This window comes from Gadus morhua, chromosome 16, assembly GCF_902167405.1.
Source record: "Gadus morhua chromosome 16, gadMor3.0, whole genome shotgun sequence".
Classification (NCBI taxonomy): Eukaryota; Metazoa; Chordata; class Actinopteri; order Gadiformes; family Gadidae; genus Gadus; species Gadus morhua.
In genome coordinates, this window is record NC_044063.1 from 25,212,460 (window position 1) to 25,240,122 (window position 27,663).

Below are 27,663 nucleotides of genomic sequence, written 5' to 3' on the forward strand. Positions count from 1 at the left end.
TGTTGCCTTTTGTTCGCTGAATGGTTAAAAAATAATAAAATGACGGCACTACTTTTGAGTCATTTGTGGTGAACGAATGTTATGTGTTATTAAATGATAGGCAAAATATTATGCGCTCAGAAATTTGTTACATTATCAACTGGGTTTCAACATTATTGCTATGGGTTTAATTACAACTAGAGGATGAGCACCCACAGCTTGCGCACGGAAACTAGCGTACATAAAGGGTGTATGATATGACAAATAAGGTACAGTGGCGCTATGTGCAAGTTGTAGTGATGTGCAAGAAGCAGAGGCAGGGGGCTCGGCCAACGACACATTGATAAGTCTGATGGCAGTAGGACCTCCGGCGCTGTTCGGTGGGGTCCGAGGCAGAATGAGTCCCCAGCTGAATATGCTGCTCTGCCTGACCAGCAGATGAGAGGCGTTGTCCATGATGGCCAGCAGTTTGGTCCCCATCCTCCTCTTTGTATCCACTCTTCGAGAGGCAAGGCTAGCTCCCAGGACAGACCCTGCTTTTCTATGCATGCCTGCTGGAGCTAAAACACTATTGATGCTACTGCAATCAGGGGGATTGAGGATTTGTCATCAAACACCACAGTTAAAGTGTATGGTAGAGTAAATCTGCATTGAGACAGGTGTTCAGAACATCTTACCCAGTTGCCAAATTACCAACTCACAAGCTACGTTAACATTTGCAAGTATGCCGTGTACATGAATGACTGGCATCACAATTCAATAAATGCCAATTTAAAAAGGAACCAGCAGCTTAATTTAACATTCATTTGCATATTTAGAAAATAGACAATGTAGGATTTCATTAGTGATGGCTGAATGTTCTATACATTATTTGGTATTGATATGACACACATACACTTGGAGAATGCATTCAGTAAACCTTTCAGAGGAATTGAGACACCAATGTCTTCCAAGAACTCAGTTGTGGAAAAGTAACTCCACATTTACTGTAAACAGATTCATACAAACCGCAACGGCCCCTGCATTGATTGGCTCTGAATAAAAAGACAGATACATTTACAGATGTAAACTAATTAGGCATAGCCTATATCCAGCATTCAACCTAAAATGATTAATGATGCAGTTTAAGAATACAGATACATTTTATTTTGAATACATACATTTAAGAGAATCAGATTATTTAAAAAGGACCCAAAACTGGCTAAAACGGGCTAATTGAAGCCAGCTGAAGTCGTGAGTAGTGACACTCCACTCCGATCACAGCGGCCACGGTTCTCACGATAGTGATGCCTTTTCGGTACTTGGGCTTGTAGAGCAGCTTGAAGGCATAGACAAGTTTATCGTTTGTCAGCTAGAAGGGAATACAGATTATAGTTAGAAGGGAAAAGTCGAAAAAGCATGATATCATATCACCCCTTTAACACTTTGAATAAAAACATTAGCATACTATGAGTTTACTGTTGCACCCATGCAGCTGGGAGTGAAAGAGGAGCACTTGAGAAGAGTCATCGGCCAGGGTGGCTGCACAACCACCCAGCGTCAGCTCATCCGGTTGCACAAGGCGACCGGTCCCTTGGAGGTCCTGGCTGACCTCCACGTCCACAGAGTCCTCTCCACAGCGCACGGCTAAATTGTCCCTGGTCGTCGTAGGAGGTCTCAGCTGAAACATCGGGGGGTTCATAGAAGCCACAGGTGCCGCCGGTTCCTTGGGATACGCCCATGATGACAGCTGTCCGACTGCTTGTGGCGGTCGGGAACCAGCATATCGGTGGGGCGGCCCCCTGGAGCCGGGTCTCTCAGGGTCGGCTCCCATGCGGGATTCCACTCTTTCTTTAAGGGATTTGGCATCACGGAGTCCAGTGCATGCAAAGACCAACGAAACGATAAGAAGCTGTCTGGACGGCATTGTTGCAGACTTCAGGACTGCTTCCGGCGGTAGGCTACAACAAGCATTCACACACACGTGCTGCTGCGGTGTCCAGCAGGAATAAGTAGATGCGCCGTTTAGCGTGATGAGCAACACCTGTGTATTGTCCTTAATGATCGGTTACAAATCACAAGGCATGTAACGGAGTAAATAATTAAATTAATCAATTTAAAATATAGCTGCGACCAGCAATGTGGGGGTCAATAAGACTCCATAAACTAATTTTGCTGGAAAGAAGTAATCGGTTAGGTGGCTACTACATGATGACCGTCTCAGTGATTTCACCTACAATGAAAGCTTTTGGCAAATGGTTATCACAATGAAAATACATTGAAGTTGCTTTCTAAGGGCCGGAATATAACAAATTTGGCTATGATATGACAAGGGCTGCTGAGAAATTGGCTTAGGCCTACTTCCTGTTTGGCACCTTCGCGGTCGAATTTGATTGGCTGTCTGACCATCATCTGGGCCAAGTTTCGAGATGATTGGACAAAATTTGTGGTAGGAGATGCATTTTTAAGGTTTTTGACGTAAACCGATATTGGCGGAAATCCATATTGGCGCAAAATGACGTCATAAGGTGAGTTGAACTCGGCTTGGCCCAAGGATTCCAATGATAGGCTACCTTGTTTGTGAATATTGGATGAATGGGTTAAAGTTATAAACATGAATGCATGTCCAACTTAGAGCAGTTGGTGGCGCTAGAGCTCATGAGCTAGCGACCACAAATTATCTTCATGGGATAATGGGACTGTCTTCAATCAGTGTGCCAAATTTCACAACTTTTGACAATGGCGTTCTATGGGCTGCCATAGACTCCCATGGCAGCATACTAATAGGAAAACGTACAATAACAATGGTTGTCTCGCAGCTTCGCTGCTTGACCCCAAAATTATTTTCAATGGAGAAATCCAACTCGTCCTTCAGCCTTGTTAAATGGCAAAACAGTAGCCGCGCGCTGCAGCCAGTTTTGCCAGGCTGGGTGGGAAATCTGGCCCAATCTGGCAACATTGACGTTATAACGTTATCTTTCCCAGTAGCTCTGGGTATCACTGACAGAATTTATTTTGTGTCAACATCTGAAGACTGTCGCTTCTCCCAGATGTAGGACCGACTGATGGAACAACTTACTGTGTTGTGGCTTTCCATCAATCAAAAAGAAAACATGAAAAAACAGTAGACTTAGGCCCAAGGGACATCGATTAAGAGATGTCACATTGGTTATATGTTTACGGAATATTGGCCTCTGTGTGGGTTTCTCCTCGTTTACACAATCCCCCCATCGCTAGTGTTTGTGTGTGGCTAAAGCAGTTTGTGTTGCTGGAGTAGTTTGTGTAATTGGAGTAGTTTGTGTGGGAGGACCAAACAGACCGCTGCTCTCCATCTCTTTGGCGTTGAGAGAAGGGAGGCAGTTACTATAGCAACAGCACCTAAATGCATGAAAGGAACCTCCGTTGACTAGAACCGTTTATCATCACACTGGATGTACAAAAAGATGTCTGCCCAATAATGCAGTTTAAATGCTATATTATTTAAATCAAATGAATGCAGTATACAGCACCATATTCTTTCAAGCTATTTGATGGCATACCAGTTACAATGTTGATTCAGGATGGATTTAAGTCTGTAAATTAAACCATAATGTTACGGTCACAGGCTAGGGTCCAACAAGGCCTTTGCCTGTCAATGGGTCAGGGTGTAAAGGCATAATATTGTGACTTATTTATTATTTATACTAGGCCTATTATATCTCAGAGCAACCCAGCACACACAGATACAATCTCTCATATATTTGCAGACAAAATTACTCATGACATTGTAAAACCAGGTTGGAAAAGCCCGGGAAAAATGCAGAAAGCTGTAGCGTCTACACGGCCTCCAGGCCAGGCTTACAGTCGTACACCAGACTGGATCATTTTTCTACCCTTCAGAGAAGATTAGCAAACATGTTTTTAAGGACTGACTGCCAGCGTTGTGCAATAAAGCGAAGGAAGCAACTTCTTTTGGCAGAGGCTGTGTTATGCCCAGAGGGAAGGCCAGATGTGCTGATGTTCTTTGAGAACAAAGTTCTAGAGTCGGTTTCCGTGTTTCAAGTTCAGAGATGGGTTTTATTCAGTCTGCATGCTCTTGACTTTGAAATTAAAGGAAATGTCTTAGCATATACATCACACACATTTCAATGTCTTTATTTGTGTCCGCATTTATAAAATACATTGCAAGGGCACAAATATTTTCAGTTGCTTTAGATGCCCTACATCCTCGAAACAACATGTTGCAGTACTTGAGTCAAACATGCACAGAATAGACAATACGTACATGTGTGTGTGCACACACACACACACACACACACACACACACACACACACACACACACACACACACACACACACACACACACACACACACACACACACACAACCTTCCCCTAACCGTCTATCCCTTTCATTCTTAACCACCCTGGAACAAGGAAATGTTGAACTCGGTTGTGAACTCATGAAAACATTGCAGTGATTCAGTGTGCTCCGTTTCGTCCGAGAGTTGTAGCCATCAAGTCGCTGACAGCGCCAGAGAGAAGAGAAGCAATTCAAATAAGGACATCGAAAAAATATGGTACGTGTATGATTATACTGGAGGGGTGAATACTTTCAATACATTCGATAGAATATACATTAATGTCTTGCATTTAATTCCTTATCATAGTATCATACACTTTGTTTTTTATTATTGAAACATACATTTGAAAAATGCCTATTTTATATAAATGTTAAAGCTATTAAAATACAAAACACATTTAAAGCGTTCAGAATCACAATTAAAAATAGCCCAGTGCTGCCACCTGGCCACTATGTATGTGTATTACATTTATGCTGTAGAACTCTTTACGGATGACTTCTGCATTTGGATGCAAATTGTGACAGAATAAGGTGATGAAGCCCTTTTGCAAGCATCTCAGCTAGTTAGGTATAACCAATCTAAGTACTTTTGTAACAATCAAAATAATATTCCAACAGGAATGTTTTGCATCCACACTAATGCATATAAAAGGTAGACACGGGACATGGGACCTGCAGGTAGACCATACCCCCTGATGGAATACATAGATAACTAAATAAATTCCGATAAATAAATTCCACTCCACCACATTTCGATTTTAATGGTAATCTCAGTAAAATTGCTCTGGTTAAGGGCTGCCCCACAGAGGTAAAATTTATAGTTAGCGAATGGGGTGCGATGTGTAACGTTTTATTTCATTTCTGGTAAATTCTTAGAAAGGTGACTTGTCTCAAATGTCCAGGAACAAAATAATAAAATAATTACATGGAAGAGAACATGGATATTGTGTAAATAGATCTCTTTATTGATAAAAAAGCAAAACTAGGAGTTGTTTACATTTTAATTCATTATTACCAACATAAAAATATATGCAAGGCAAGTCCGTCAGTGAACTTTCTAAATTGATCGGAGTTGCTCATATATTGATAAAGACTTCGGCCTGTGTTTCAAATAATGGAGAGTGGAGAGTAGACAAGACCCATATTTGGTCCTTGCCCAAAGGAATCCCTGAAATGGGATATTCAGGGATTTTATTGTTCTTACCAAATAACTTGTAGAGGTCCCTGAAGATGTGTCAAAACATGAACAACTTCTTATCGACAAATGTAGGCACAAAAAGGTCCTTCCATAGCATGTGCAGCTATTACACTCAATTTTACATTCCAACATCCCGATACTTTGTCCACCATCGATCTTAGAATCGACTCAGTTGGATAAAAACACAGTTCAACTTTGAATTTATTTATTTTGAGAATATGTCGAAAATAGGGGGAAAGAGGGCCGAGGTAGGTTCCTAATTATAAAAGCCCTGCCAATACCAGCAGGTACAGTTGAGGCCGGACGCGATGAGGAGGATGACCAGGAGGGTGACGAAGAGGCCGAACGCCACCACGCTGGCCGCGACGGCCCAGACGAAGGTCCTCTTAGAGAAGTCAATCATGGGAGAGCGCAGGGCCATCCGGACCCGGCGGGCCCTCTGCCGGTCCTGGGGAGGATAGCGGGCCAGGTTGAAGCTCTCCATGCCCAGGGAGCGCACCAGGCACGCCCGCATGTGACTCAACCGGTCGAAGGTGTGCTTGCCGTGGTAAGAGCCCATGCCGCTCTGACCTGGAGGGAGAGATAGGTAGAGAGGGGAGAGAGAGAGAATCATGGGGGTTAAACAAGAGTTGGTTCCGCTTGTTAGTCCAATTGTCCCTTTTCACATCCTTTAATGTTCCCACATTTAGGAAAGTCTACTACATTGGCCCTGGTACATAACAGTACCAGACCCATCATTAGTATTATAAGTGACACCACCTTGGTTTGTCCCAAGATGACACCTCTGTGAAAAGGGTCTGTTGAAGATTGTATGTAAAAAGCAACACGCTAAATTGTTATGGAACACTGTAAAATTGCTTTTGTGAAAAAAAAAGAACCTCCTTATGTATTTTTGTACAATTTGAATATAACTATATTATTTTTCACAGTTTAGGTGTTTTTTTTAATCTTCAGTTACCACATACAGCAGAGTCTGTCGTGGCTCATATAAATTAGGTTCTGTGGAAATAGCCATACCAACGCCGCCGAAGGGGAGAGAGCTGAGCGTATAGTGCATCATGACGTCGTTGACCGTGACCCCTCCGCTGGTGGTCTCTTCTATCATTTTCTTTACTGCCTAAGGGAGACAACAGTTTTTTTTACATGTAACAGGAAACAATAACAAATTGTACAATTGTATTAAATGGGTAAAAATGAAATAACTTGGTGAAAGTAGTCTGAAGCCAACGAACCACAACCTAACCGTTTTGCAGTTCCATTACAACTTGGCTTTCCTCTTGAAGGCGTGTCTTTAAATTATGAGGCGCTTGTCTTGGTTCATTGACACAACAACACACACACCTTTATTGCCTATTTAGTTAACTCAGATTGAATATTCAAACAAATAGAGTTTCCGCATATATAAAATGACGCAGGGGCCTCTGACCTTCAGGTAACATCTCCCTCCTTTGGCGTAAGGACAATAGCATTGTGGGGAGGGGGTGAAACTGTTAAAAGTCGCTTTGAAACAGCGTCTGTTAGATAGGAGACTGGTGTATGTATACATTAAATAGGTTATTTTCTCGACTAATGTGTGTTTTTTTCATTAAGAAGTCTCATCTTTCCCAAAAGCAATATCTCATAAAGGAATTGCCACAACATTGAGAACAGCGATCCAACACTGTGAAAAATGGTCCAGTCTTTAGACCATCACTAATCTGAAAACAACCATTCCTTATACGCAAGAAAGCGCTGTTTATTGTATTTTTGTATAGCTCTATATTCCAGCAATGAACAGAAACCAGGGATGACGTCACCGCATCCCGCTTGGAGGCGGGTCGGGCTCTCTTTGGCCTGGCCTCAGAGACGGTCCATCTCAAACGAGGCTCGGCACAGTTCAGTACGGTTTCACTGGTAGTGAACACGCAATTCAGCGTGGCACGGTATGGCTCTGAGAAGGCCAAAATATGAATGTAAAAACGCCAGGAGAGCACCTTACCAACTTGTCTGAACAGAAGATGTAGAGTGCCAGCGGCTTCTCCCGCTCGTTGACGAAGCGGATGGCCTCGTCCATGTCGCTCACCGTCACTATGGGGAGCACCGGACCAAAGATCTCCTCCTGCATCATCCGGGAGTGGGGGGGCACGTCTTTCAGCACCGTAGGAGCTGGAGGAAAAAGGGGGTGCACATAAGTGAACTATGTTCGCTCATCGAAGTCTTATACGCCGAAAACAAGTGGTTTTATAAAGAACCACTCAGGCAGTCAGCACGTGGTGATTATCCAATATACATGGAAATATCTGTTTTAGAAAACTCTGGTTTAGAAATGAATAAAATTCTCAGCCCAAATTACATTCATATTTCAAAGTGTTTGATCAGAAAAAGGCGGTAAGCTTACACTTTAAGGTTAAATAGAATAGTTATAGTAGTAATGATAGTAACTCTGTAATGTTTAACAGTAATCACCATAATAATTGTTATATAATATAAGTGTCACAGGCTGCACCGGGGTCCCTTACCAATGTAGCGCTGGGAGGCATCGCTCTGCCCCCCGAGCACTGCCGTGTAGCCCTCCATGAGATTCATCACTCGGTTGAAATGCCTCGGGTTGATGATTCGCCCATAGTCCGCCGAACACTTTGGATCTGCACCATAGAACTCCTAGGATTGGGAATCAACAGTGTTTATAAGCAAATTTGGGGGCTACATCTTGAGTTCTTCTAAAACGTAATCAATGCTGTTTCTGTGTCTGATGATGTCGAAGATTGATGGCTGCTATGTGTTGTGTTCCTACCAGCAGGGTCTGTCGAATGCCATCCACCACTTTGCCCTGAATGCTGGCTTCACATAGGATGTAGTCCGGGGCGATGCAGGTCTGACCACAGTTGGTGAACTTGCCCCATGTAATACGCCTGGGGAACATCACACATGTGTCTGTGGCATTTGTTTTTTCCAGTGGGACATGACAAGTAACAACAATGCATCCAGATTGCATAAGGCAAACACAGACAAATCAACAGGAACCCTAACAGAGTAGGTTGACACTCAAATCAATGCATCAATCAAGTAGGTAAGAGGGCTGACTGAGTGTTTTCATCAGGATTTTCAATCCTAACCCCAACTCCCTTAATACAGATATTTACCACATAAATAAATAGCTGAACTAGAAAGTTTCTCAAGAAAAAAACGTTTCCATCTACGAGGCAATCTATAAGGGAACATTACTCTATAAAACTGTAGCTATAACTCAAGCCACTAGAGGCTGCTATTGGCTAATTTGCGTAGTGCAGCTTTAAACAAATGTTTCCCCAAACGTCCATACGGTCCAAATTACCGGCAGGCGACTCTGAGGTCACAGTCCTTGTCGATGTAGCAGGGGCTCTTCCCTCCCAGCTCCAGGGTGACGGGGGTGAGGTGGCGGGACGCCGCCTCCATCACCAGACGGCCCACCGAGCCGCTCCCGGTGTAGAAGACGTGGTCAAAGCGCTGCTTCAGGAGCTCCTGAGTCTCCGACACGCCGCCGGTCACCACTGGATACAGGTCCTAGTGGGGGGAGGGAACAGAACAAGATGTTTTATGTTGTACATCTCTTAACTCGTCCTTGCTCTTGACACTCACTATGGAAATTCATGATTAGGGAATCATTTCAAAATCCAAAGTTCATATAGAGATCAATAGTCATTGATCGTGTTGATCCAAGGGTTTTATTAGGTAGGGCACTATACATAATAACTGATTCATAACAGATAGCATTATCTGCATATCCTGGAAAGTTGTATCTACAATGGCTTCAGTGCATGTGCCCACCTGGTCCAGATAACGTGGAAGCAGAGCCCGGAGGAGCAGTGAAGAGCACTCACTGAGCTCTGAGGGCTTCACCACAGCTGCATTGCCTACAGAGAGAGAGAGAGAGAGAGAGAGAGAGAGAGAGAGAGAGAGAGAGAGAGAGAGAGAGAGAGAGAGAAAGAGAGAGAGAGAGAGAGAGAGAGAGAGAGAGAGAGAGAGAGAGAGAGAGAGAGAGAGAGAGAGAGAGAGAGAAAATGGAGAGAGACACAGAGAAAGACATAGAGAAACAGAGAGAAAGAGAGAGAGAAACAGAGAGAGAGAGAGAGAGAGAGAGAGAGAGAGAGAGAGAAAGCATCGGGATGAATGGAATGAGGTCATCAAGGGGTGACTGCGAGCGGAGTGGGTAGACGAGGACAGCCACCGCGTGTGTATTTGCTTGCATCATGGGCAAGAGAAGCCGATGTTTATGTAAAAAAAACAAGTTACACATACTGTACGTGGAAGATGGAGAACACAAACCCCCACCTAACACATGAGAATCAACCCTCAGGAACAGTGCAACCATTGATGAAACACAGATGAAGGCAAACAATATTTCAGTGTCATACATTGGTTCCAGGTGATAATAACAACCCGCACACAATATGAACCACTGCTGTGACGACACGTTGACGGTATAAAGGAGGCTTCCTACCAGCAGCTATGGCCCCTACCAGGGGCGACAGGGTGAGGGCCCAGGGGTAGTTCCAGGCCCCTATGATCAGCACAACTCCCAGGGGCTCTGGCTGGATGTACACCTCATCTCTGATGGTGAGCAGGTTCCTCTCTACAGGCCGGGGGGCTGCCCACTCTGCCAGCTTGGCGATGGCCAGGCTGATGTCGTTCTCCAGGCCGATGAGCTCCAACAGCGGCGTGTCGTACTGGCTCTACATGAAACAACCCCCCCAGAGGTTTAGAAAATGGAGACCCTCCCCCCGCCAACTCTATGCTGCATTGTTACATCCCCATATGTGTTTTGTGACTATGTGGAACCCAGATAATAATATAAATTGCGTTTATTATTATGCAAAATTTACTCATGGGCGACAATTCCAAGATGCTTAACAGTGCATTAAACATAAGACAACAACGACATACTCGTAAAGCACCTCTAGTAAAATATATCTTAAACATAATAATAATAATAATAATAAATGAAATTTATATAGCGCTTAATATGGTACTCTAAGACGCTTAACATGACATCAAGATGTAACATAGATCAGCCTAAGGCAGGTTTACCACACACAAGGGAATATAAAAGGCTTTAGCCTTGCTCTTTAAAACTTTTTTTCAGCGCTGCTGAACTACCAGTACCCACCCGGTTGATGTCTTGTTTTAACGCTGTAGCGATCTCGGTCTGTCTCTCTGCGATCATCTTCTGGAGGGCTGTGAGCTGCTGCAGCCTGAACTCCAGCGCCCTGGTCCGGCCGCTGAGGAAGGCCTCCCGGGCCTTCTTCACCGCCTGCCTTTCCATGGTCGACGAGGAGACACCTGCAGTACGAGGCAGGTTCTGTGGATGGAGCAATAGTAATAATACATACCTTTGTACTTACAATGCAATAAAAGTGTTGTAAAGATATATTCCCGTTTTTCTTTTTTATATTGACTTTAAAAATAATTATGTTAATTGAGGAAATTACATGGCAATGGAAAGATGAGAAAGAATCGTTCATTTAACTATTTTGCAATCAATAGCTATTTCCAATCTAAATAGGGAGGAGTAGGGAATACACAGAGTAGAGCAAAACAATAAGACGTAAGAAGGCTACGGTAATATACTCTATCAATCCTTTTTTATTATAATTATTCTATCAAGTCTTACATTGATAGAATAAAAAACAGTGCAAGGTGTATATCGACTTATAGTCCTAAGTCAAACACTTTTAAAATGTAGCCTTACTTACCTAGTTACAGATTCAGGCAAAGTATCATATGTCCAATACCTATCCAACACTCGGTCTTTCCGAGACCTCCAACGTGTGACAGGAGTTCAGATGTCACAACAACATGCGTAGCGCGCTTCCATTCCACCAGCATTCAACTAGTCAGGGCTTCATGCAGCGCTCTGCCGGGCTGGCTGGGTGGACTCGGAGTGGGCGTCTCACCGTACAATCAGCGTCTGTTCTGCCCCCAAGTAGCACTGGTTTCAGTTTACAGGCAGATAAAAGCTGCACAATGCTCAGCCAAGATAATGCATCACTTATCGAGCCCCCCTCCCCTTTTTAGCCGCCCCTGTTCCAAATAACCCCCCCACTGGACCTTTAACTTTAGATAATTCCACATAAAAATAGCTGTCTTTTCTCTAAAGTTTGGCAAGATAGTTAGTCATGAAGGTCAGCATTTTACAACTGGTCTATAAGGTAGGCTCCCGATCATAATATCTTAAGAATCATAAACCGTAATAACTGCACCAACCTTGAGTTTGTTAATAAGTAGGCATAACCAGTATAGTGGCAGTACTCAAATAAATATTGTGTAGGCCCTCTCACAAAAAGCTAAGACATACAAACGTTTTTATTACATGATAATATTTAATCAGAAAATAGGAATTTATTATACATTATATTGCTGAGAGTGAATATATTTGTGCAGTTTTACTGACCAGTCTGAACATTTCATTAGCATAGTTAGGACAGGGAGGTACAGTTTAGTGTCAGTTACCTTTAAAACATCTTCAAATGAAATTGTATATGGCCAGGTTAATTAAAGGTTAAACGGCAGAATATTTCACAATGAAAAGTATTAATTAAACTACATTTACATCCACTCGAAGGAGGAGGGGCTCTTGCTAACCACGAACCAAACGTATGAGGACATTGCATGATGATGTCGCTGATGTCCAGAGTGGTCTGTTCGTCCTTGGCACCAATACAGGGTCTAACCAAGGCCTGAAGGACTGTCTGCCTAGTGTTGGGCCAGCTCATCGCAGGAACCGCTGTAGGAAAGAGGTGACGTGACACAACCGAAGACGTGAATTAGATTTAGAACATTTTCTATCGGTACTTGTGTTACCAGCAATTATCAAAACGGATCTCATTCGGACAACAGTGTAGATGTTGACGAAAAAAGGTAAATCCCAGACAAAAAACAATAGCCCTATTAAGCAGGCACGAGTGAGGCATGCTGGGTAATCAAAAGGGTGACTGATCACAGAGCATTTTGTGGTTAGATGTCCAGGACAACACCACACATTGTTTGCAAGGGACAATGCCAGTCTTGTGCCAGAGCACAAGACTGCAGCATTGTGGGTGTTGGGAGGTACACTCTTATCTGACTCCAAGGGACAATGTATTTAAAAGGCCACACAACATCAACAGAGACACAGCCTATTCACTCTGACTGCCAGGGTTCGGGAATGGGATTTTCATCGCTATGGAAATCACATTGTCAGACTTATTCTATTTTTTAATTTAGAGCTAATTGATGCTCCCCCATTTAAATTCACTGTGGTTTAATATGTTTGTGCTGGACGAACGACACTTTTCAAATCAAATGTGTAAACCTATTTAACCACATATCATGCATGTCATGATCTCTTTATGCAATGTAAACATGCCTTTTATGACCAAAGTTTATTCCAGTTAAAACTCAATATACTGAAAACGTGCATATGCATTTACTGGCCTTATGCATCTGAGATGATGATTCATAATAACTATTTGGGATCATCATTATGGTTTATAATGATTATTCAGTCATTTTAGGATAGCTTGTAGCTACATCCAATCATCCAAATAGATTAGAACAGACAAAGTTACGCTGCAGTCCATCATACTTTATAATTGTTTGTTTGTCTTCTTGTACTTCCTTTGAGTGAGTAAAATGCACCCTTGTCTTCTGCGAGGCAGGCCCTTATGAAATCACTTAGCATCGGTTCGGTCGCCAACAGGGCTGAGAAACACATGGCGTGGCTGTGCTGTACCTGCACGACGAAGGCAGCCAAGGCGCTGAACACGGTGAGCATGGCCAGGCGTCGCAGCCTGCCCACGTTGATCTGCTTGAGGATGAAGAAGCGAGCCCAGCTCAGCTTCTTGGAGGTGTGCGGTGGGTAGCGCATGCTGTTCACCCCCTCCATGTTCAGCTTCTTGATGAGGCAGCTGCGCATGTGGCTGAGCTGGTTGAAGCTGTGCTGGCCATGGTACCGGCCCATACCGCTGTTGCCTGAAAAAAAAAAGAAAAAAAACATTGCGACATTTTTTTACAATGGTGTCGGTTTTTGTACAATAATAAACTGATCATAACTAAATAAAGGAAATGATTTGAACCCCCTAGGTCAATTCGGTTATTTGATTAATTCCCAGAGAATTAAGTGATCAACACTCCCAGAGTCATCATGCAATGTACCTCATGCAACAGCTTAATCACATGAGATTCAACTGATTCACAAGTTGAATTAACAAGAGTGTCGTGTTGGTGTTTACACATTTTCACACTCAAAAGGCAATGGGTGAAAGACAATGGGTGCAAACCGAATTATAACAGTAGCAAATCTGGCATCTTGTGATTTAAAGTATGACGACAGATCGACGCATTTCAGTGTTTTCCCAAAAAATTAAATTCTGACATTTTAGAGTCAGAGACACTCAATCCCTTTCAAACATACTTCACTGTAGATGAGTGGGATAAGCTTTCAGGCTGTGCTGTTGATTTTTACAAGTCACACTTGCAGCGACGTTATGGAAGGTTTGAGTCTTACAACCTTTCACACATGGCATAGATATTAAGGAATGGATGGGGAAAACTGAAAGTCCAACAGGTTGCGGTAATGCAACACTTAAGGATCTCGGTCACTATAAAACTTGCAGACTGAGAGAATGACAATATTTCGGATTCAGTAATTCTTGAAAAAGGAGCTGGTTTGTAAACAAAAGAAGCTGCTTTCGGTCATTCCGCAATGATCCGGATATGTTTCTAGGTCATTAGCTTCAAAGTGCCGCTGCCGATTTCCTAGATTATCCATCCCGGTTCCCATTCACACAAGACACATGCAGGAAATCCTTGGAAACTCTCCAGAGTACGGCTGCTTGTCTGAAGGGTCTATACCGTCTCATAATCAATTGACGTTGATAGATCAATATATCATCTGTTTTTGATGGTAACATGTTTATGCTCGGGGTATCACCGTATACAGCAAATACTAACCGACTCCTCCAAAAGGCAATGCGCTGATGGTAAAGTGAACCAGGCAGTCGTTGGCCAGCACCCCCCCGCTGGAGGTCTCCGCTATCACCCTTTTGATCAGCTAAACGAAGCAACAAGAGTGACAACACAAGTTAAACGAACAATAAAACACAGAAGAATTCTTCATGGATTTGGCCGGTTTGAATAGTCCAGATTAATTGTTGACATTGTCGATTTCGGGATGTAAAGCAGCCATGATTACTTTGTAAAACTCGCCTACTCTCGCACTGAATACGCGCTCGGAAATTGGGCAGTTGGCCAACCATTTACATCCATTACCCGAGTGTCTAGCAACTCCCATAGCTGTCTCTTTGAATTATCCTACCCAGGTAAGCGCATACAACATGCCCACAAACAAACAAATGCTGTAGTTTCTTTCAATCTAAATCCAAGTTTTGAATTTGGGCTATTACTCTCAAAATTGTAATCGAGTCTCTCAAAAGGACATACAAGACAAAAGACAAAACAGATGTTGACCTTTTTGTCATGGGAGAAGATGTAGAGGGCCAAGGGCTTCTCCCTCTCGTTGATGAACTGGATGGCCTCATCCACGCCGCTCACGGTGATGATGGGCAACACCGGCCCAAAGATCTCCTCCTGCATCACCTTGGACTCCACCTTCACGTCCCGCAAGATGGTGGGAGCTGGGCGGCACGTCATAGAAGATCTTAGCAAGCATAGAAGACCAATACTTGGGCTTTTCTAAAACCACAGCCTATCGTAAATCATGCAGATTTACTAATTTATTGTGTTAGCATTTATCAACGATTTCAAAAACAACGGGAGATATTGAACGATATAATCGTGTAGTCATTGCATTTGAAAGACAAATGCTAATTGGGCTGTATTATAACAACTGGACATCAAATTATGTAAGCTCATCACTAGACTGAGTTGTTATGGATAGTCACCAATTTCAAACGCACGTCAGTGTGTTTCTAAGTGATTAAACTAATGGCTAAAAACGAGATAACCAAATACCTATATAGCACTCGGTCTCATCACTTTCTCCACCGATAGCAATGGTGTTGCCCTCCATGAGTGCCATGACCCGTTTGAAGTGTCGCTGGTTGACAATGCGGCCATAGTCCTCAAAGGTCTTTGGATCGTCTGTATAAAACTCCTGTGGATTGTGGAAAAGGCTTGGATTCATTAAAGCTGGCATGAAGTGAGCCAGGGATCATTTGTGGCAAAAGCATTGTTCAAGGCCTAAGAGGCCTAGGTTTATAGTCTGCTACTTTTATTAGGGTTATTTAATTTTAATGCCTTATTGCCTAAAAAAATTAAGCTTTTCCTGGCAAAAAATAACACAGGATATAAACATGAACATAAACACATAGCACACAACTACTGATACATTAATTACACAAATAGCTGTAAACACAAGCGCCAAGATGGAGGAGATCTACCAAGACAATGGAGATCATGACAAACACTGACTACACATGGTGGTGTTAACAACACATCGATTTGAGTGAATGACCTTGATGCACTTCCTCATTTCCTCCACCACTCTGCTCTGGATGCTGGGTTCACACAGGACGTAGTCCGGGGCGATGCAGGTCTGACCACAGTTAACAAATTTCCCCCATGTTATTCGGCTGTAACACAAGAAATCACAAAAAAACAAACCTTAAAAAGGTCTGCGCCGTGCATGCCTACTTACAAAAAGATTTGGCAGATAAGTTTTAAGAGCTACTATTTGATTTTAACTTGTTAGGAATGGCAGATATCCTAGCTATTTTTGAGTGAAATGAGCTGTGAAACGATCAGTATTTGGTTAAACTGCACCTGCCTGTGAGAAACTTAGGAGACGTTCACTTGGTTTTTTAGTTCAAAATCTTGTTCTCTTACACTCTTTTCTGCTCTCTCTCTCCCTCTCATTACAAGTCCCCAATCTTACCTACAGCACCTTGAATTGTCTTTGCTGAGTTAAAGATGCTGTGATTCAATGTGGGGACTTTGATTGATGTTACCGGCAGGCGACTCTGAGGTCACAGTCCTTGTCGATGTAGCAGGGGCTCTTCCCTCCCAGCTCCAGGGTGACGGGGGTGAGGTGGCGGGATGCCGCCTCCATCACCAGACGGCCCACCGAGCCGCTCCCGGTGTAGAAGACGTGGTCAAAGCGCTGCTTCAGGAGCTCCTGAGTCTCCGACACGCCGCCGGTCACCACTGGATACAGGTCCTAGTGGGGGGAGTGGGGAGAGGGCGGGGAGAGGGGTTAGCCATTAAAGACCAAAGTGGTGTCCATACATGCAATGAAGATGCATGGCAACGAGCACCGTTTACACTGCATTGAAGGGGTACCTTTAAAACCCATTTTCAATTATGAATTAAAATGACATCCAATTGCTGTTGTTAGTGTTAAGGTAGCTTGTTCCTACTCTGTCCAGGTAGAGGGGTAGCAGTTCCTCCATGACCTTCGCAGAGTGGAAACTGACCTCTGATGGCTTTATCACAGCTGCATTACCTGTCATACACAGAAAGAGGGAGTAAGAGAGGCATTAGTAGTACTTAAAGGCGTAGTGCATACGTAATTGATCAAGGAGGAATTGATTTGAAGCCTCAGCAAAAATGTATACAAATAGTGGATATTATGCTAATACAGCTTTTATTGAATGTAACCCTTGAAAACCTAAAGAAAAAAAAAGAATAACACATGGATCATTAATAATGGATGAAACTCATTTTTTCATGTTAATATTTATGTTTCCAGTCTATTGCTGTTATGAAGCCTCTTAACCTTGCACACTCATGAACCCTTTCATGATTTTGATACCATTTTGATCATATTATCTAACATTGTGATTTGTCTGACCCCTTTAGCTGAATCATTAGTGCAACAACATACTCCTAACGAACCAGCATCCATTTTCTATACCACCACATAGTTTGATTCACTGAATGTAGTGGAATTAAAACTGAATAGAAGTTAAATAAATAGATTGTCCTTTAAAGGTCCCATGACATGAAAATCTCACTTTGTGAGGTTTTCTAACATAAATATGAGTTCCCCTAGCCTGCCTATGGTCCCCCAGTGGCTAAAACTTGCGTTTGGTGTAAAACGAGCACTAGCTGTTCTGCTCGCCTTTGAAAAAACGGAGGCTCAAGCGCGCTGATTTGGAATGTCTGTGCTCATGACGTCATGAGGAATCTCAGCTCCTCCCCTTACTCTGCCTGGCCCGCCCAGAGTCGTTGGCCCGCCAATGAGACTCGACCGTGCGAGCGGCACGTGTGTGTGTGAATACACACACTGTAACGCAAGTGTTTCTTGTCGGTTCTTTGACGTGTCTTGTATTTCCACAACGAGACTGTCGTGGGGGTTATCTGAGCCATGGTTGAGAAGGAATTGGGGGAAAGGAACTTTGGTTTGACTCGCTGAAGTACATGAACTGTGACATGCCGCCGGTTGCCGCGAGGCACCATCGCCCGGCAGCGGGCAGCCGGCAGCAGGCAGCGCGCGGTTCAGTCGACTTCAGGTTGATGTGAAAGTGGAAGAACCAGAGACGTCGCAGAACCCGACAAATTTGTTTGTGATTCATAATATCGTCTGGAGGCGCACACAATATGTTATATGATATAGATATCTATGTATTATATGATATTATTTAGATATAGAGCTCCAGGACTGTAACGCAAGTGTTGTACACTTCCTTGTTATTTGGATAACCGTTCTGCTGTTGGTGTGATGGGGCATAACCCGTCGGACTCTCGTCTCTGGTATTTCTACAACGAGACTCGTATTGGGGATTATCTCAGCCAAGGTTGAGAATGAATTGGGGGGAAAGAACTTTGGCTTTGACTCCCTCAAGTCAAGAACATGAACCACGACAAGGAGGAGAAAGGGATTGTTGCCGGGCAGCGCTTAGGCACCTCCGCCTCCGGTGGTGGTCCCTCAGCGGGGCTCAAGCGGGAGACATTCGCCGCCAACAATCCCTTTCTCCTCCATGTCGTGGTTCATGTTCTTGAGGGAGTCAAAGCCAAAGTTCCTTCCCCCCAATTCATTCTCAACTTTGGCTGAGATAACCCCCAATACGAGTCTCGTTGTAGAAATACCAGAGACGAGAGTCCGACGTGTTATGCGCCATCACACCAACAGCAGAACGGTTATCCAAATAACAAGGAAGTGTACAACACTTGCGTTACAGTGTGTGTATTCACATTGATGTGGACGTTGAAGAACCAGGAACGTCGGAGAACCCAACGCGGTCGTTTGAGATTCATAATATCGGCTCACACAGCTTTTGGCCGTGATAATATATATTAGGCTATATGATATAGATATCTGTGTAGGCTATATGATAATATTTAGATATAGAGCTCCAGGACTCCCGTGTGTTCTAGAATATTTACAGAACACGGCTAAAGGCTGTGTGCGCCTCGCCATTGCGATACATCCACTGTAAACAGAGCGCATGGTACCGCACGTGGCTGCAAGCTGCTCAGGGCCACACCCCCACCCTCCTCCTTGACACGCCCACCGAAACAGCGCATTTGGGGGAAGCTCAATGTGCGACTGGCTCGGAGTGGCTGTAACTCTGCACCACGGCTGAATTTCAGGAACGTCTTTGAATACTGTGTTAGTTGCCCACTAATACCTATGTTAAAGAATACATAAAATAGCATGTCATGGGACCTTTAATGACTAGTGGACAGGGAGGGCCTCACCAGCGGCGATGGCCCCCACTAGGGGCTGGAGGGTGATGGCCCAGGGGTAGTTCCAGGCCCCTATGATCAGCACCACTCCCAGGGGCTCTGGCTGGATGTACACCTCGTCTGCTATGGTGAGAAGGTTCTTCTCTACGGGCTTCGGGGCTGCCCACTCCGCCAGCCGCTCCACTGCCAGGTTGATCTCTCCCTCCAACGACATCGTCTCGAACAGCTCAGTGCCATTGTCACTCTAGAGGGGGGAAGGGCCCTAACGTGTTATCATGTAGTAAAGTGCAGGTTACCGGTCCTCTCTATATTGTGGCAACTCTGCCCGGGCCAATTAAGAACATGCAGAGCACCTGAGGAACAGGTGGAGAAGCAGGGCTTAAATAGCCTGCTTCTCCACTCATTCGGGGATCTCCCAGCCCTGGAGCACCTGTACGGAGAGACTGGTCCTTGTGGGTGACGGGATTCCACCCACGGGGGATAGGACCGTTGATTCCTCCCAGGATTTTTCGTTGCTGCATTATTTAAAGTATGAGACTTTGTTTGATTTTGGATTAAACATGCCTTTTTGGCTTTTGCCCAGCAAAGTTGTGTCCTGTTTCGGGAGGTGGTGGTTCGCTCACCGTGCCGGATTACCACAATATATATATACTGTATATATATATATGAAGCAGACAAATGGTGCTATATTGTATTTATTCTAATGTTGTAAACAACTATGTGACTTGTTCCTTTGAAGGTGCTATATATTTAATTTGACATACTTAACATTGTTACCCCTGCAGGTTGATATTATGGAAAAATGTGGCCTTAAAAAACAAACAGTGCTACTACACCAGTACAGCATTTAGTGGCTTCAGAGATTATTGCAATACACATAATATGATATAATTGTGATGATCTGTAACAGGGGCATTTTCAAACCAATGGAAGGAACTACATGTAGGCCTATACAAGGTGTGGGAGAAATGTGAATTAGGAATCCTCCCACTCCAATTTTTGTTTTGAATAGGTCTCCTTTTACTTAGAGGAATGCTATGTCTTTGGCTCACCATTGAGTACAGGTTCTTATCAGTAGCTTGACCTCACCAGACCTAGTAGTATTGAACCTCTGGATGGATTTGGATAGCCTTAAAACCAGTCAAAAGAAATGTGACGTAGCACTAAGCTACCAAACATATACCAATCCACATTATGGGTAGCCATCTTGGTTGGTTACAAAAATGCCTCTACAGAGTCCGTCTGTACAGTAATAATATCTTACCTGGCTGGCCCATGTAAGATAAATGTTTGTGATTGGCAAGACTCAGACTAGATGTGCTTTACTTCTGTCTGAATGGGAGTGGGGCCAGATGCATCTGCTAGAGCAAATCAAACATGAGCTTGCAGATTCCTCTGGTTCCCAAGCTAGTTTAACCTTTTGTCTTAAATGATAACCAATCAGGCTTGAACTTTGGAGCTTCTGGTTAAACAACAGCCCAACTCAGCGGTTGCCATCCCATTTCAGTTGAGCTGAATCTTGCCTAATCCTGATTAAAAGCTAAATCCTTTATTCTACAAAATGTCAATAATAATGTAAAAATGCCTTGTACACAGTTACCAAAGCTCAACAGAAAACGTATTTTTGCTTGCATTGTCTTGCAAGAAATCTATTTTTGTTATGATCTAAAACGGAGTAAAGAAACCGAATTATGCAGGCTTTAATTCTATTTTACAAATGCAGTCCAAGATTGTTAATTGAGCAAGAGAATGCTCGGAAGTTGCTCTCACCAATAACAAATTTGGAGCGCCCTGTTCCATGTCTTCTGACGAGAGAGAATACCTTGGAACCAGGATGGGTAAAAAACAATTTGATTTTGGATATTGGTCCATTTTGATGAAAATGCTCCTTGGGCCTAGTAGTCATCTTTCCCATGAAGTAGGAATTGTTATTTACCTCTAGAACCAGAACCGCAAAAGTTGGCTCTGCCCAGCTCACAGATCTAAAGTGAGGTCACATTCTTATTCTGAAGAATGCTGTCAAATGTTCAGGCTGTTTGCAGGACTACAATACAGTGCAATGTGCCTCTATGCTCAGGAGTGCAGAAGTGTATGTCTAATCGTAAAGCCAAAATTGAGACGAGTGTCTGACTGCGATTGATGACCTTTAAAAATGCTTCTCAGTTGTGAATTTTGAATGTCAGAGCACATCATTTTCTACAAATGCATTGCACAGATAATCCCGAATAAATCAGCACTCTTTTTAAAAAGTGTATTATTTTTAAGCCTTTGGCAATGGTTTAGTGTGTCCTGTGGTTAGGAACACGGCCCACCTTGCACAGATCCTTCTTGAGGGCGTCTGCTATGTCCCTGCGTCTCTCGGTGATGAAGCGGTGCAGACACCTGAGCTGGTGCAGACGGTATTCCAGAGGTTTGCTCTTCCCAGTCTGGAAAGCCTTCCTGGCCCGCTGCACCAGTGACTGCTCTCTGGACATCTGGGCAACAAAGGTGCATCATTCATCGTTATTATGATCATATATCATATTATCATTATTTTTATTGTGAACTTTCGGTTTTTGTTGGGTTTTATATCCTCAATGTTTGCAGCTTGTTGGCTACTCTATAGTGATGGATCATGAAGCATCTGCTTTATGAAGACATGACTTTAGAGGAAAGTTGTTATGATGCATATTGAAGCTCAATTTCATCCTCATCTTCTCTTGTCCCATTATGGTACTTGCAGGAGTAGTAGGCTTACATGAGTACTAAAGGTAAATATTCTAAACGTCAAATGCGTTTTTCTTTTAGATTAATTATATTTGACTACACGCTAGCTTGACAGACTAGCTAACGCAATTGTTACACTAGGTGATGTAAGTAACTTACTGCATTCCTAAAAAAGACAGTTTCTACGTGTATACATTCACGAATAATTAGCCGACTGCAGTGATTACCTTGATTATTCCGTCCTGTATATTGAAATAATAGAATTGCAATACAGAGCTGTATTGTTTTTGTCCCAAACCAAAACCCAATCCCTCCAATGTGAGCAGCGTCGCTGTTTGTTTGGATGAGCTCAGGGGGGCGCGTTACTTCCGCCTACGTCATTCACGGGGCGTGGCTATCTGACCTGACCCCGTCCCACTCTGGACGCCTGATTCATCCATGGGGCGCGGCAAGCTGACCTGACCCCGTCCCACGCTGGACGCCCGGAATGGGGGTTCAGATTGAGCGTTATTGGCAAGAGAGAAATCCCACTGGACTCGCATTTTCACCTTTTTGCACACGTCCTCCAAATATTGTTAATACTGTGTGTACAGTGTTTCTTTAATGTATCTGTTTAGGAGATAGGCTGCTTGTCTTTATTTAATAGTGTAATATCTGATATGCATATATATTTTGTATTGAACGTTTTACATTTTGACTTCTCTATTGTTCACCTGCTTTGGCATTGTACACTTTTGTTTCTCATGTCAATAAAGCATTTTTTATTGAATTGAATTAGAGTCTGGGACTTTCAGATGTTGCTTTTTCCAAACTTCTTCAAAGCAAAATGTTTTATTGTCCTTGCTTTTATACCTGTTATTCTTGTGATGTTATTTACTATCTCGCTCCAGGTACTGTTTATTGGCATACACATGTAAGATACCGGTAATTGTATTGCTGTTGTCCAGGATAAAGCTACAGATAATGATCATGTCTAAGCCCGGTGGCTTCCAGTGGCGCGGACAAATTGTAACCTGATTATATGCAACTTCCTTATTAATCAAAATGTTGAATTTTGATTTACTCTAATGCCTCATTGGGAGGCACACAATTTTGTACACTTAAGTTATTATTGGCTTAAATTGTTATGGACCCACTTCTCTAACGCAACTGCATGTACATTACTGGCATCTAGCGGCGGCCTATGGAATCGCCATAAAACGCTATAACGGTACGGCCACACCAAACGCGTTACTCGCGTTATGCTACGGCCACACCAAACGCGTTGCTCGCGTTAGGGGCGTTGAAAATCGGCATTTTTGCATAGGGAACCATTGGTTTAGGCGCGGTACACGCGTTGAAGCGTTGAAGCGTTGCGTTGGGGGCGTTAGGCGCGGCAGTTGCACGTAATTACGCACGTAAACGCAGCAACGCGCCCATCGCACCAACGCCCGGAGTTCAGAAAATTGAACTTTCAACGCTCCAACGCGTGACGCTTAGCCGCGGTAGCCAATCAGCGTGGAGCTTGACCCGACGTCACTGGCAGAGAGTAGTGAGCTTGCACAGAAGCATACGGCCGACATCTTCCTTTTTTCTGGGTGGAAATAGTAACATAGTTACGCCATTAAATGCGTTTATGGAAACATTTCTAGCGAGAAATGTGCATTTTACTTTCATAATGTTCGCTCGGTGAATGTGAAGGATGTTTGGTTTGATAGTTATGACGAAGAGGGAACGCTCCGTTCACTTGCATGGACAGAGTCTCTGGTTGCTAAGCAACCTCAACGTCTTGGCGGACTGCTTCTCTGCTGATCAACACTACGAATGCTGGAAACACACCAGACACACCATGTGAAGTTATTTAACCCGATTATTGTTATTTATATCCGAGATTATTTAATCTAACCCGATCTAAACTCTATCACCCAAACACGGCGGCGTTTGGGTTTCCTACCTCGGACTCCAGCGCAGCCACTGCCGACATTTTTCTTTATTCTGGGTGGAAATAGTTACATAGTTACGCCATTAAATGCGTTTATGGAAGCATTTTTAGCGAGAAATGTGCATTTTACTTTCATAATGTTCGCTCAGTGAATGTGAAGGATGTTTGGTTTGATAGTTATGACGAAGAGGGAACGCTCCGTTCACTTGCATGGACATGGACTCATCTAGCTGCGTTGGCGCGTTGACGCGTTGGAAGCGTTGAACCACCACACACTGGTCAAGCGTCAGGTTAGGCGCGTTACTCGCGTTGTCCAACGCGAGTAACGCGGTTGGTGTGGCCGCACCTTTAGGGGCGTCAAAATTCGGCATTTTTGCATAGGGAACCATTGGTATAGGCGCGTAGACGGAGTAACCCCTGACTGCAGCCCGCAGATCAAGGAGGAGCTAAATGTGGGCGGGGTTAAACGTTTAACCCCGCCCACATATAAGGACAATTCCGCGCAGTATCATACGTTCTCCCGCTTTCGAGTGGAGGAGTTAAATGTGGGCGGGCTTAAACCTTTAAGCCAGCCCACATTTAAGGAAAATTCCGCGCAGTATCATGGACCAGAGGGAAATACGTTCTCCCGCTTCTGTCTTTGGTTTATTTGACTTAGCTAATATAATTGTGTACGAGTGTACGAAATAATATGTGTCTATACTAAAAAAGACATTTGAAATGACAAGTTAAAAGTAGGAATGTCTAAGTCTATCAAATGCATGAACCCTTTTCCATATTACTGGTAATGGTGCGGCCACACCAACCGCGTTACTCGCGTTGGACAACGCGAGTAACGCGCCTAACCTGACGCTTGACCAGTGTGTGGTGGTTCAACGCTTCCAACGCGTCAACGCGCCAACGCAGCTAGATGAGTCCATGTCCATGCAAGTGAACGGAGCGTTCCCTCTTCGTCATAACTATCAAACCAAACATCCTTCACATTCACTGAGCGAACATTATGAAAGTAAAATGCACATTTCTCGCTAAAAATGTTTCCATAAACGCATTTAATGGCGTAACTATGTAACTATTTCCACCCAGAATAAAGACAAATGTCGGCCGTGGCTGCGCTGGAGTCCGAGGTAGGAAACCCAAACGCCGCCGTGTTTGGGTGATAGAGTTTAGATCGGGTTAGATTAAATAATCTCGGATATAAATAACAATAATCGGGTTAAATAACTTCACATGGTGTGTCTGGTGTGTTTCCAGCATTCGCAGTGTTGATCAGCAGAGAAGCAGTCCGCCAAGACGTTGAGGTTGCTTAGCAACCAGAGACTCTGTCCATGCAAGTGAATGGAGCGTTCCCTCTTCGTCATAACTATCAAACCAAACATCCTTCACATTCAACGAGCGAACATTATGAAAGTAAAATGCACATTTCTCGCTAGAAATGTTTCCATAAACGCATTTAATGGCGTAACTTTGTTACTATTTCCACCCAGAATAAAGAAAGATGTCGGCCGTATGCTTCTGTGCAAACTCACTACTCTCTGCCAGTGACGTCGGGTCAAGCTCCACGCTGATTGGCTACCGCGGCTAAGCGTCACGCGTTGGAGCGTTGAAAGTTCAATTTTCTGAACTCCGGGCGTTGGTGCGTTGGGCGCGTTACTGCGTTTACGTGCGTAATTACGTGCAACTGCCGCGCCTAACGCCCCCAACGCAACGCTTCAACGCGTGTACCGCGCCTAGACCAATGGTTCCCTATGCAAAAATGCCGATTTTCAACGCCCCTAACGCGAGCAACGCGGTTGGTGTGGCCGTACCGTAAGTCATTGTGCTGTGCTGTGCTGTATTGATGTTTGAGAATGTGCTGCCGGATCTCCGCCACCAGATGGCGCCCGAGAGGAAAAAAACATGGGTTAAACGTTTAGACCCGCCCACATTTAGCTCCTCCGCTCGAAAGCGGGAGAACGTATGATACTGCGCGGTCCTTTAATGTGGGCGGGGTTAAACGTTTAACCCCGCCCACATTTAGCTCCTCCTCGATCTGCGGGCTGCAGTCAGGGGCACTTGCGTAGACGCGTTACATGCGATGAAGCGTCGGACGCGCCCAACGCGCCAACGCCCGGAGTTCAGAAATCTGAACTTTCAACCCTCCAACGCGTGACGCTTGGCCGCGATAGCCAATCAGCGTTGAGCTTGACCCGACGTCACTGGCAGAGAGTAGTGAGCTTGGACAGAAGCATACGGCCGACATCTTTCTTTATTCTGGGTGGAAATAGTAACATAGTTACGCTATTAAAAGCGTTTATGGAAACATTTTTAGCGAGAAATGTGCATTTTACTTTCATAATGTTCGCTCGGTGAATGTGAAGGATGTTTGGTTTGATAGTTATGACGGAGAGGGAACGCTCCGTTCACTTGCATGGACAGAGTCTCTGGTTGCTAAGCAACCTCAACGTCTTGGCGGACTATTTCTCTGCTGATCAACACTACGAATGCTGGAAACACACCAGACACACCATGTAAAGTTATTCAACCCGATTATTGTTATTTATATCAGAGATTATTTAATCTAACCCGATCTAAGCTCTATCACCCAAACACGGCGGCGTTTGTGTTTCCTACCTCGGACTCCAGCGCAGCCACGGCCGACAACTATCTTTATTCTGGGTGGAAATAGTAACATAGTTACGCCATTAAATGCGTTTATGGAAACATTTTTAGCGAGAAATGTGCATTTTACTTTCATAATGTTCGCTCGGTGAATGTGAAGGATGTTTGGTTTGATAGTTATGACGGAGAGGGAACGCTCCGTTCACTTGCATGGACAGAGTCTCTGGATGCTGAGCAACCTCAACGTCTTGGCGGACTATTTCTCTGCTGATCAACACTACGAATGCTGGAAACACACCAGACACACCATGTGAAGTTATTCAACCCGATTATTGTTATTTATATCAGAGATTATTTAATCTAACCCGATCTAAACTCTATCACCCAAACACGGCGGCGTTTGTGTTTCCTACCTCGGACTCCAGCGCAGCCACGGCCGACAACTATCTTTATTCTGGGTGGAAATAGTAACATAGTTACGCCATTAAATGCGTTTATGGAAACATTTTTAGCGAGAAATGTGCATTTTACTTTCATAATGTTCGCCCGGTGAATGATGAAGGATGTTTGGTTTGATAGTTATGACGAAGAGGGAACGCTCCGTTCACTTGCATGGACATGGACTCATCTAGCTGCGTTGGCGCGTTGACGCGTTGGAAGCGTTGAACCGTATGGCAAGCCATCCCCGCCATAAAGCGGCATCATTTAGACGCGTATCACCTTCATTACGCCGTAAAATACGCCGTAAAATGTAGAAAAACTGCGTATTTTACGCCGTCATGCGCAAAAAAGCGCCGCTTTTTACGCCGCAATTTAAGCCTTTCAAGAGCGCGCGTAAAATACGCGCGTTTTGAACATCAAAACGCGCGTAAAATACGGCGTTCCTCTAGTATGCTAATAATCTCCGCCCTTCTTTTCTCTCAGCCAATGCATTTGAAGTGTTTGCGCCCAATCGCTGACCAAGACAAGCAGACCAAATCAGTTCAGCACAGATCTGCTTTGAGAATTTCTCCTCTCATTTGGCGTTAGTTGTAGCGTCATTTAGATATATATATTAGTAAATGCAATTGTAAATGTGTGGTTCCCGTGGCCCATTTGATAGAGACGCTTGACCTGTAGGGACTAGGCAGGAAGTTGTCGGATCGAATCCATTTATTACCGTATTTCTGCTTTTGTCAGATGGTCACGCTTTTATGATCGCAATGCTTTTTCGTCGGCAAGCCAGACCTCCTGTGTTATAAGTTCCAAAGACAGTGCCTTTTTAGTCAGCCAGCCAGATCATCTTGGTGTCTTGTAA

The 27,663-nt window shown here is 43.9% G+C and overlaps 3 protein-coding genes across 3 annotated transcripts; all 3 read right to left on the minus strand.

Annotated features, from left to right (window-relative positions):
- Positions 1–1,102: 1,102 nt before the first annotated feature.
- Positions 1,103–1,950, minus strand: LOC115561525 (zona pellucida sperm-binding protein 3). The gene is made up of 2 exons (XM_030381657.1): positions 1,427–1,950; positions 1,103–1,330 (listed from the first exon to the last, which is right to left on the minus strand). Exons 1-2 carry the CDS (start codon positions 1,883–1,885, stop codon positions 1,181–1,183), a joined length of 609 nt encoding a protein of 202 aa, XP_030237517.1. The 5' UTR covers positions 1,886–1,950; the 3' UTR covers positions 1,103–1,180.
- A 3,291-nt stretch (positions 1,951–5,241) lies between these two features.
- LOC115561561 (aldehyde dehydrogenase, dimeric NADP-preferring) lies at positions 5,242–11,445 on the minus strand. The gene is made up of 10 exons (XM_030381703.1): positions 11,209–11,445; positions 10,623–10,814; positions 9,957–10,188; positions 9,284–9,369; positions 8,811–9,019; positions 8,271–8,388; positions 7,996–8,137; positions 7,476–7,642; positions 6,515–6,614; positions 5,242–6,067 (listed from the first exon to the last, which is right to left on the minus strand). Exons 2-10 carry the CDS (start codon positions 10,776–10,778, stop codon positions 5,754–5,756), a joined length of 1,524 nt encoding a protein of 507 aa, XP_030237563.1. The 5' UTR covers positions 10,779–10,814; positions 11,209–11,445; the 3' UTR covers positions 5,242–5,753.
- Positions 11,446–11,811: 366 nt separating this feature from the next.
- LOC115561562 (aldehyde dehydrogenase family 3 member A2) lies at positions 11,812–22,231 on the minus strand. Its single transcript, XM_030381704.1, has 11 exons — positions 22,075–22,231; positions 21,454–21,615; positions 19,154–19,385; positions 16,870–16,955; positions 16,462–16,670; positions 15,969–16,086; positions 15,467–15,608; positions 14,963–15,129; positions 14,447–14,546; positions 13,227–13,465; positions 11,812–12,239 (listed from the first exon to the last, which is right to left on the minus strand). The coding sequence occupies exons 2-11, from the start codon at positions 21,613–21,615 to the stop codon at positions 12,225–12,227; spliced, it is 1,470 nt and encodes a 489-aa protein (XP_030237564.1). The 5' UTR covers positions 22,075–22,231; the 3' UTR covers positions 11,812–12,224.
- Positions 22,232–27,663: the final 5,432 nt, after the last annotated feature.